Here is a 12,534-nt window from a genome sequence, read left to right as displayed (position 1 = left end):
TGTGCTTGAAATAATGAAAATAAATAAGCTTTCTGAGAAGTCAATTATTGTTATTTAACAAACAATAATTCATTGAATACATAAAACATACAATCAAGGTAGACCCTCATTAAATACATTAATTTGAGGTATTTTAATGAAAATTTTTAGAGAAAATTAATAATGCTTATTCTGATTTATGTGTAGGAGTTGTACATTAATTTAACATTTGTTTTAACTCTAATGATATTAGACAAATACTGCTCCACCACTCTGATAAGATAGATTTATTTCAAAACCTTTTTTTGTCGTTTGATAAAGGATAACTAAAAGACGTCTAAAGGTGCAAGTGAAGTCTAATTTCATTTACATTCAAAAAAATTTACAGTTTATCGTTGAAAATATAAAAATGAGACAACTTTTACTGCATGTCTGAATACTTCTGTTGTTGGACTAGTGTTGTGGTTGTAACACTGAAAGTAAATAAGCTTTCTGAGGAGTTAATTATTATTATTTAACCGACGATAAATAGTCTCTGAATACATAAAACATACAAACAAGATAGATTTTCATTAAATACACTCATTCGAGGTATATTAATGAAATCAAAAGTTTTAGAGAAAATTGACAAATTAACAATGATTTATATATAGTAATAAGACAGGGACGCTTGTCAATTAACTTTTGGACTTAATATTGATTTTAACTCCAAATGGTATTAGCTTCAGAACACTATCTCAAGATTTTTTTATGGTTTATAAAAGAATAACTAAAGGGCACCTGAAGTCGCTTTTACCAAAAAAACTTATACTTGAAATGTCGTGGATCTTCGAATTATTGGACTAGCGTACTGTAAGTGTACTTAGGCCCATTAGCTCGAGTGCCGGATCGTAATTCGAAACAAGATAAGCGTAGTCAATCAAAATAAGCAGTAGCGCGGCAGCGATTGATATAGGTATCGAGAATGGCCGGTTAATTTATTACAACGTTGCAACAATTTCATTCTAAACAGGCAGTGAGTCAGTGCCAGTGTGGTGTTGAGCAGTCGAGCGCAACTTTAAAAAAACTTTTTAATAGACGCGTGGGCGTAATACTCGGCACATCACAATTGGAGCTCGCTGGACCGAGACACGCTTCTATCAAAGCAAAAATCTCTTTATTACGCGAACACCCAACAATGGCACAAGCGATGCTCTCGTTTTTATTTATGTAAAAAAAAAAAATAAAAAATCAAAAACGAACGAACAACGTGTCCGAATTTTATTTAATGCGGGGAACTGTGTCGATTACGAAATTTATTAACCATTTAATAATTCGGCGGCGGGGGAGGAGGGGGTCAGTCGTGCCCGTTTTTTTAATTTTATTCCTCGCAACGGTTACACTGATACGTTAAAGTATTTGTGAAACATCCTCTCGAATCCATAATTTTTAATAAAGCCGATCCGAGATGCGATAGCGAGGTTACAATTCGCTAAGGGAAGTAGTTGCGAAATTTTTATTAACCATTTCATGCGCCGCACGCTCCCATTTCGTCACCGCACTGCCCATCGACCGTAAATGCAAAATGCAATCCCAACTCGCAGAACACTTGGGCAATTAAAATGTTACAATATGTTTCGTTGATGGATCTCCGCATATGACTTCATTACGATTTATTGTTAATTTTTTTTGTTCACCCGACCGTCCCGTCCCTCATTGAAAAATGGGATTCTACGGACGGATTTATTGTTACCATTTAGTACTAAATTGTAACTGTTTCGCTTCGTTAGTTGGTTGTTAACGATTTTTTTCCGGATTGAATAAGTTTAATCGCATCTGGCCCGTTATTGCGTTAGTATTTTTCGGTAATGAATGCGATTCCCAAGTACTGTACCGCCCGGCTATTAAAAATTGGATGGATTTAATTGTTTCAGTGGATGCGAGAGTACTGATGGGCTAGGTAACTGTTGGCAATCAATAATCGTTTTATTGCAGGCCTTTATCAGCTAGGATTAGTACCTATGCTCACTTGTTTATTAATATGAGGATGGATCATTTTCTTTCTGGCTACAAGGACTCAAATGAGGCCTTTCGTGCAAACCGGTCGTTATGAAACGATGTCGTCATTAAATAACATGGACGACAAGCAATTATCTACACATACAAGACGATGAGTCTGCACTTGGACGTTCACCGAGTCCAGTAGACGGTTGTGGAAAAGTAGTTGATTAATAAGATTGTCCACATTATTAACTTAGATGCGATCGGATTGGGGCCAAGTGAATAGTGCGTTGCACTTAACATCAACAAGTCTCCTGGGGAGGTGTGCATGTAAATCAACTTATAATTAACTCAAATTTATCTTATTTTATTTGTACAGTTCCAAGGATGGGCCATCTAAATAATTATAACGAAGCACAATATTAAGAGATATAGTATACGAGACCAATCACTGTTAGTGCAATACAATTTTATGGCGTATCATAGACCTATAACTACAAGCGATTTCTTGCCATAACTGACTCACTGAAAAATGCGTGTCTGGAATCGGTAACATTTTATTGGCTCAGCGAATCGAAAAGTTTACGGACTCCCTTAATTGATTCTGTAATGGCCATGTCGACGTTATGTTAATTAAAAAGTACAAGTCAGTTTTATGCAGAATAGGTTTAATGAATATTAAACGGCTTTATCGAGGCAATAAACAATTTTTACTGCCAATCATTCACGCATCACTAGTGGATAATTACCACGCATCGAACATATTCAGTACAAAAGGCACAAACAAAACGCCACACCAACATTAAAGGCCGACTTCCCTCGGGGACCGTCAAATTTTCGTCGAGTTCCCTCCAACCAATCCATGCTTTCCTTAAACTTACACGGGATGGTTGGCCACTCCGTCCTAATCATCAAATCGTTTCGCGTAAATGACAAGTGTTCTTTGAAGTGTTTTTTCACTTGGCCAACACGGTTATTTTTATTTGACGAGTCCCATTAAAAATAATAGAAAATAATTGAATAATATCGTCCAAGTGTATCCATTATTACGCTTATGGTTCTAGTGTACAAATATAAATAAACATTTTATTACTGACGTCAGTCAAATGACTGGATCCATTGTTATTCTTACGCGGCACATAGTTTGCAGACCGAGCCGAAAACGGTAGCTGGAAATTCCCTCCAGGTCCGGGGGAAAAGTGCACGGAAAACGGCGTGCGTGAAAGGAGCAACAAGTGGGGATGTGAATTATGGAACCCCATTAAGGACAGATTGCCGGAAACCGATTTCTTGAACACATTATTGGATCGCCGTGCCGACGATATTTTCTTGAATTTCTTACAGGAAATAATATGTCAGATTTCTCGGTTGCATTTCGCACCTTGGAGATGCCTTTTTCAATTGCTTCCTTTCGCAAATTGAAAACCGGTGGAACAGTGCAATTATCATTCGATGTGATTCCCCAACTTTTGACGTCGTACGTAACCTAATAAAGAGTCAATTCAATTGCGACACTTCACAAGAGGCGGCCTAATATGATGCAATCTCTCCACCGTTTTATCTCGTTTGTTTCCAGTGAAAAATGGCACTAATAATAATTGTGGCCGTTAGAATGCGAGATTTATTTTCATTTACGATGATATATGGATGAAAAATTGAATAACTGTTTTAGTAAAGTGATATTTGTGAAGGCATCATTAATTTTAATAGGGATCACTCCGGATTTCCATTCATATCATCGAAATCTGTTAACATCTCATGTACTACGGCAGCAACATAATTATACGTTGTTCTAAATTGCTGGCTGTGGGGCTTTGGTAGATCACCAATTAAAATCTGATTACCCAAAACAAATTATTAACTTTTTTAGTTGCGTAACAGTTGACGAGCTGAAAAAGCATAGATTTCTTGGTGGATACTCCGTAATCATCGGTTATGTGCTGTTTTACATGAATGTATAATTTATGGAGAGAACTCTTTAAGTCAGTTATAATTATTAGTTTGGGTGGAATAAGTTTTTATTAATGAAGTAGCTCTGAGACATGTATGAAACAACCTACAATGATTCGGCTGATAAATTCACAAAAAAATGACACTAAATGAACAGTGTCCTCGGTACTCTATAAATAAATCCGCACACAATTTCTTTGATGATAAGTCCGTCATTAATTGGATATTAAAATAATCGAGATTATTTATAGGATAAACGTGAAAAGGACGTAAACGCTTTCATAATTAAAGAGACAATTTTAGCTCACCTTTGGTAATGTTTAATCTTATTTGTTCTTTTTCCCACGAAGCAAAGGACGCTTTTAGCGCCTCAGCCATCGTTTTGTTCGTACCCGGCGTCAGTGGCGGAACCTGCGTCGGGATATCTGAAAAAGAAACCACAACATTTAGTTAACAATTCAACAACGAATCATGGGGATTAATTTATATAATTTGACCACTGATAAACCCTGTTTGGCTTATGTACACATTATATTACAGAGTCGAATTTAGTGCAGTTAGGCATTAGAATGTGTCATATGCTGTAGTAGCACCGAACGGCGAAGTACACAAAGGACTGTAAAAGAAAGCGAGGTTCTCAGAAAATTATTTTAGTAAGCAATTAGCATAGTACCATAAGTTAATCAATTCGGTTTATGTCGGAGCTGGTTGTTTCCGAAGATATGGTGCAGTAAACTCGGCCAGGTGCCCGGGGCCATAAATTTATTAATGGTTCGGCTCAGCGACTCCTCTATACGAGGTGCTCGCGACCAGCAAAGGCCCAACAATTGGGTGCATTACGAGAATTATGTGTTTTTGCGGAGGATTCGTCACGTGCAACAATTAATCCGACGCCGCGAAAAAAAAAAAAGACGAAGGAATTCCAAAAAAAGATGCGAACGACGAAAAGCCACGGTCCTCAATCGCGTACGAAAATAGACCACGTCCAATCCGCCGTATTATTTCTTGTAAAACTCATAATTCCAATGAGATGCGTGCCAGCCTAATGGACGGAAAAGAAAAACGGTCCTGGCTCCGAGTAAATGTTTCGTTGTCGATTCAAGCCAACGGATCCGATTCATGTGATTCGGAATGATTCATTGTAATTCAGTGGATGTTGCGGCGGCGTAGACTCGAGATCCCGACGAGTCGAAGACACGTCGGCACGGGTCTAGCTACTACGTGCGGCCTCCTTCCTTTTGTCTTTGTGTTATTCATGTTTTTACTTTTTGTTCACAATGTAGCGGACTGGAAAATTCCAATTTTTATCGGTTTTCGTGTTCGGGGATTTAACTCTGCAATTTTCGAAATGGTTGTTTATCCATCTGACGCTTTAATTTACATTGGGCCCTTCAAAAATAACACCTAAGTGTTATGTGTAACTGAAAAGTGACATTTGGTGATCGTTGGAAAAGTCACAGAAGCGAAGTTGGAAATGTTAGTTTGGCATTACAAGTTACTCAGTAAATATATTACTTGCCAAATTTATCAATTTTGGAATCTAAAATTATGATAAAAATTTTTTTTTGGACAAAGATACAAATAACCAAAAATTTACCCAATCAAATATTTTTTATCAACATATTACTAATTTTTCCATATAATATTTTATTCTTTTTAGCCGGAATAATTATCTAATTATAAAAAATTGAGTTATGTAACATTTATTTGGAATAAATGAGCAAAGTTACTAATAACTACAGACATATTTTTGATCCAGAAATTAATTTTAGTTTTTGGCATAAAGTATTTTATTTTATTCTTAGTGAAAACCATTTAATTTATTTATAAAAAATGACTTTTATATAAAATATAAAATTTATTTACCATAAATTACACATTAATAAAGATAATAGATTGTTTTTTAAAACTGAATGTACTGTTCAATCCAAACTATGGCAAAAATTGTATAATTTATATATGAACAGTAATAACTAATCACAGAAGCGGAATTGGAAATTTTAGTTTGGCATTACAAAGTACTCAGTGAATGTTACTTGGTAATATATATATATATATATATATATATATATATATATTAATTAATAAAAAATAATATATAAAACAGACACTTTTAGTAAGAATTAACTTATTAATATAAAATCCAAAATTATGACAAAAATTTTTGTTTGTACAAAGAAAGAAATAACCAGAAATTTATCCAATTAAATATTTTTATCAAGATATTACTATTTTTTATGTAATATTTTATTCTTTTTAGTCGAAATAATGATCTAATTATAAAAAATTAAGTTATGCAACATTTATTTGGTATAGATTACAATTAATAAACTTAATAAATAGTTTTTTAGAACTTATTGTACTATTTAATATAAACTGAGAAGAAAATTTGAAGATTAATTTTAGTTTTTGGCATAAAATATTCTATTTTATTCTTTGTGAAATCTATCTTATCTATTTATAAAAAAATGACTTTTATATAGAATATTAAATTTATTTACCATAAATTACTCATTAATAAAGCTAATACATTGTTCTTTAAAACTTAATGTATTGTTTAATCCAAACTATGACAAAAAATTGTATAATTTATGTGTGAACAAAGATAGTAACTAGAAATTTACATATCAAATATTTTTTATCAATGTATTACTTTTAGTTTTGTCATAATTTATTATATATTTATTTTTAGTCGGAATCATTACTTATTTATAAAAAAGTTGAGCTACAACTTTTATATAAAACATTGAATTTACTTATCATAATTTACATATTAAAATAAAGTTAATATTTGGTACTTTATGTACTTTTTAATAAAAAGTATAACAAAACATTGTGTAATTTATGTTTGATAAATGTATAATATTTAAGATATTTAAGAAATGGAAATATTTTTGATTCATATTTTTTTAATTTAATTTTCTGTTTACATAAAAGTTGAGTTAAATCTTGTACAAATTTAATAAGTGGCACCTCCTCTTTAATTTAAACTATAACCCAAATTTATATAAATAAAAATATACCATATAATAACTAGAAATTTTATTAGTATAATATAATGAAAAGTCTTTTAATAAAGTGTTTATAGTGATCGATTAAGTGTATAATTTAAACATACGCAAAGACAGAAATTGGAATTCAGTATGATTCACGTGTGTAGTAAAATTATTCAATACGTCCAATGTAAAATTAATAACCTCTAAGACTTTAACAAATAAATACATCTTTTAGCGTTAATAAGGCGGCTGATTAATGGTCTCGTGTTTAATTTGTAAATTGCACAATTTATAATTTAATTTATGAAATTCAATGGAGGAGTTATCGTCGACGCTCCGCGTTTTCCACTACAACGAGAATTTATTAGGTAGGAAAGTGCCTGTAAAGTGTATAAAATGTAGTGGATAGCGCGGTTGAGTTTTAATATTCTCACTCATGATACACTGAATATAAGGTAGGATATTGCGCATGGTGGGCGGTGCTTACTTTAGCGCGAATACGTCACGCGTAGAGTAGGTTTTGAACTGAACAATATGATTTTGACCTATAATCTGCGAATTACTATGCCCTTTGGCAATTTTGTTTCAATAAGCATTATTAAAAGTAAATAGTTGAATATACATATTAGCTTACGTCTTCACCTTCACCGATGGACCAATGCGACGTGCTCACATCTATTTAGACTAGTTTTGTTTTATAAACAAATCTGAAGTATTTGTTTACATTTAATAATCGGGGCAGTTCTTAAAAAAGAACCAGGCAGTCAAGCTTTAGATGTAGAGGGTTAAAGTACGTTTGTTGTAATAAAGCGTATTATTGTGAATTTAGTGTTTTAATCAAACTAAAAAGACAGATTAACAGTCGCTAATCTATCATACATATACTTATTTAACATATGTACGGTATTCTTTTCGGCGTTTTGTTTCTGTGTGTATTGTTTTTTACATAATTTCTGGATTAAATTTGTGTATTAAAGTGATAAAAATGCGGTGTGCTGTTGTAGGATGTAATTCTGACAACCAGTCTAAACGTAGTCCTATCGGAAACGTTAGATTTTTTAGATTTCCTAAAGACAATAATCTATGCAAAACGTGGTTACATCTCACAAAGAGAAAAGACAAAGTAAACACAAAAAACGCTGTAATGTGTTCCAAACATTTCTGTGAAACTGATTACAAAGTTATCTTAAAACATATCCTTCTGGGTTACACTCCTAAAAATTTTCGCGCACTGAAAGATGATGCTGTTCCTACGCAAAATTTACCCCAATCAGTTGTACAATCACCTTCAACTTCTGGAGCTGGAAAAAGAAGAAAAGTTGCGTACAAAAAAAGAGAAACAGCACGTTTTATAAAGAACATGCTTGAGGCTGAAAACACGTAAGTTTTTGAAATATCAAATTGTGGTGGTGTGTTGATTTGATTGTATGAGACTAGCTTATCTTTTTGCTTAACAGGGTTGGGGAAAGGGCAGCTCAGCCTGTAGTTAGTAATGATTGTAAGGTGGAGGAAAATTTAGATAATAATATGGTAGTGGAATCAAATATTACTTTGGAAAAGGGTAATGGTTTTTCTATAAATCATTTATCATATCATTTGCTTATGTATTAAAAATTTTAGTGTTCAAACAAACGAAACATGGAAAAACTTAGATGACCTCGCACTTGAAAATGAACAACTTAAAAAACAACTTGCTGCAATTAAACGGGTTTTTAGTGAAAATGACGCTTTACAAAATTTGGCAGGGTTTGTTTGTTACAAGCTAAAAGATTCCACCTTACAAAGTCCAAGTCAATCATGGTCATGGATTGATCACCTCACTGAGGGTGGTTTATCAAAACCGTCGTTAAGTTTTATGTCTCAAGTTGAAGAATTAAACAAAGTGTTTCTCGAAGTTAATGGTGAACTCATAGTAACCGAAAAACAAAATTTTATCCATGATCTTTTAATGAAAAGTAGTAAAATTGATTGTCCTATACAAGCAAAACAGCTTTTTTTTAGAACTAGAATGTTCTTCAGAATTAAGGAACTCAACAGGGCTTTAAGAGACAAATCAATCGGCAAAAGAAAATGGAAAAAAATTGTTTCGTAGATTCAAGTGTTAGGTTTTTATGTTTTTTGTTCTATGTTTACCTGTCAAAATGTATTAATAAAAATTTATATTTAAAACCATGGTTGGTTATCCTTATAAACTTTAATAAACTTTATTGTAATAAACTTTTAAGTAAAAATTTTTTTACGGCAACAGTAATGCATCTTATAGCACAGTTACGCTAAATTTTTTTATCTTTAATTTATAAAATATGGCATAACAAGCATTTTTTATATTAGATTTTTTTGTAAACTATGAAAATAAACACATTTCTGAGAATATTCGTATAAAATTCATATCTCCGTAATGCAAGTTACTCTACGCGTGACGTCATGCGCGCGGCCGACCTAAAATTGAACACGGGAGTATCCGGCACTGATTCTCACTTGGACCGTGACCATAGCCATGTATTGCATTTCTAATGATACCACCTGCTTAATATTAAATTCCACCGTTTATTTACATAACTATGCATTTTTCCCCAACATTGAAAACATTTTAACGAATTTATGAGACAAAGGGAATTTTCTTGAGCAATTAACACGTCCACAGAAATCGCCAAGGCCCAATAACAATTCTATTCAACTGTTTCAAGTGTTTCGATGGAAAAAACGCACATTCTCGAACGGAATTGAAATGAATTTTTGTGTCAATCGGTAAGGAGTGACAATGAAAGAGTGCCGATAATGGGTCAAGTAAAAGCCCGTTGAAAACAACGTGCAGAAATTAAGCAGGTGAACCAAATGTGCAGGTCAACGTTTACTGCTAACCGCTTTCGATGGGATACAACACCATCACCTGCCTCTACTATTATTTCTCATTGGCTTACATCATAATTATACACTGTCACAATATTGCGGCAATGGGTTTTAGTTATTATATTTTACGTGTACAAATGCCATTTGATAAGCTGCAAGATATGTGTATTTTAGACAATGGTGTAACTCTTTTCAATACTCCGTAGGGTTGAATCGGAACGGGATTTAATAATATGCGTTGCGACACAATAAACCAACAATTCGCATCGGCGTCTTTTTTTACCATCGAGGGAGATTTCACTGTGGAACGGAGAAATTATCTTGGGCACGTACGATTTGTAGAGAAAAGAATTGGGAGCCCATTAAATAATGACAATAGATTTTTGACAGACATATTCCTATAAAAACTGTTATTTAATTATAAACCGAAAGCACCTGCTCAATATTCACGTGCCATCTGCTGCGCCATCTTGGAAACCACCTGAGCTTTATCATTGTGAAAATACCACCGAAATTTATAGTAAAATGTTCGTCCTTGATGTCATCATAAATAATAAATATTTATTTCTATTATAATTAAGCACTCAATATTCTCGATGGCAAGAATGGTATGGACACAGTAGTCTTTGGATATTCTTATGCGTTATTTATAGACGTTAATTAAATTTCGATGTGTATTCAAAGTGATAATAAAATATGATCCCCAAATAAACCGTCAAAACTTGTCTGTTTTGCATCAAAAATTTTATGTGACCGTAATTTAGCATAATAATGTGTGTGCGGCTTTTTATTGCTCTTGTGCAATTAATTACTGCACCTATATATTATTTTGTGGCAATAAAAATTAGATTCGGTTGTTAAATAATTCACAATAATTCAAGGCTATCAATAACTTGCTGGCAACACATGTTGGACAAATTTATTGGAATACATTAAAGGCAGTAGCACATAAATTAGTTGATAATAAGAAAATATTTTATATAAACTTTATATAAATAATTCTGGGCTATCAATACTAATAACACGTATTAGACAAATTTATTGGAATACATTAAATACAATAAACCAGTTGATAATAACAAGGTATGTGCAAAAATGTGTTTAGATATAATTCAACAAGTAAATTGCCCGTAATTATAATGTACAGGTTTAGAATATTTTTAACACCGACTCTTACTTTCAGCCACTCATGCCGGCAGAAAGGTAAAAGCTCAAAAAACATTAAAACAATAATTACGAACAATTAATTAAACTCATCCGAATGAGAAACCGTTACTTTATAAAATAAAAGCGACAGTTTCTGAGACAAATTACAACTCCTGACTGTACACAGGTGTGTTATAATAAATATAATTGCTAAAACTTATTAATTCTTTTTTTTTAAGACGCATAATTGTATGTAATTATGTAAAGTAGAACAGTCGGCTTATAAAACTACGAGACTTGAACGATACGAGTGAAGCCCGGATCGTTGTAAACTATATTCAGTTAATAAATAATTCAGGTTGTCATGATACAGTTCCAACTGGGCTTTTTTATCGAATTAAGATGAATGTTTACACTGCACATTGGTAATATAGACAACCCCTTATTTATAGCCGGCTACTCGATTAAACGGATAAATTATTTTGATTTATGTCTTGTTACGTTCTTTGGTTTGCTTGATGTGTTAATAGAATTTTATGTAACCGCACACACACACACACACACACACACACACACACGGAGGCAAATAATTGTGATATGCGTCTGTAAGTTTCTGTTCACACCTTAGAAATCGAAGTAATGAATCCAGCACAGAAGTAAATCTTGCACGTTCCACGCTGAAATGTCAGTGAATTAGTTATCAAATTATAAATTATTGGCTCGTAAATAATCTTATCGTTTCGTACGATTTAACTGAAAGCTGTTTCAAAGAAACGGGATCGACATTTGCAACAAATTCACCATGGATCTATCGAAATCATTGTTTGACGCGACGATAAATCAAGATGAAATCACATTTACAATGCATCATTCCTGTAAACAGTCGATAAATAAGCCCGTATACTAGAGAGGCACCAAGATTCGAACCACTCAAAGCCCATTAATTACGGCGCAAGTGAATGGCTCTTTGTGATTTCATTTGTAACACTGTTCATAATGCCTTGATTGTATTGTATTTTTTTAATATTTCCATTGTGGCTTTAAACGTAACACACTTAGGGACTGATTGAGTTTTAATCTGTTGCCGGTTTCTCGTGAATTGGCCACGATCGGATGCGATGAACGTTTTTAATTGTATTGTTCAATTACTGCGTTTATTGCTTCAGTGTTTTTTTTTCTTGATGCGAGCGGCGGGTAATTTATGGCCCACGGTGAAAATTATTAGGGCAAATATTTGGGCGAGTTGTAAATCGTTGCTCAAAAATGGCGACTTTTATGTGGATTATGTTTTGTCAAGCCTCTCCGTAAAAACTTCCACTTGGAACGTGCGAAATAGTACTGTACCACCCGGAGAAAGTTTAGTGTGCCAATAAAATTTTTACGCAAAAACAAAATATTAATGGGGAAAAATATTCCATTAGCGTCGCAGATCAACTTTGGAACGGCCACGTTTCATTCGACACAGTTTTCCTTTTAACTAAAACAAGATGATGAATTATCGTTATGCGTAAATTGAGTAAAACAATGCGAAAAATACCTTATTGTTTTCGTCACATGGAAAAAATAACAAAACAACAAATTAACAAACATCTGCTTTCGTACAAACAAGTTGTTGGGTCTATTTATCCCTAGC

At 33.2% G+C, this 12,534-nt stretch overlaps 1 protein-coding gene across 4 annotated transcripts in view; it reads right to left on the bottom strand.

Annotated features, from left to right (window-relative positions):
* LOC109599424 (ETS-like protein pointed) overlaps positions 1-12,534 on the bottom strand; it is a 120,722-nt gene that overhangs the window by 26,516 nt on the left and 81,672 nt on the right. For all 4 annotated transcript variants that reach the window (XM_020015418.2, XM_049962138.1, XM_020015426.2 and 1 more), the window contains one exon: positions 4,218-4,334. In XM_020015418.2, the coding sequence (XP_019870977.1) occupies positions 4,218-4,334 (117 nt within the window). The remainder of the gene's footprint in view (positions 1-4,217; positions 4,335-12,534) is intronic.

The sequence above is a fragment of the Aethina tumida genome, chromosome 1, assembly GCF_024364675.1.
Source record: "Aethina tumida isolate Nest 87 chromosome 1, icAetTumi1.1, whole genome shotgun sequence".
In the NCBI taxonomy this organism is placed as follows: Eukaryota; Metazoa; Arthropoda; class Insecta; order Coleoptera; family Nitidulidae; genus Aethina; species Aethina tumida.
Note: the sequence above shows the minus strand (reverse complement) of the source record. Positions and strands in the feature narration are given on the sequence as shown.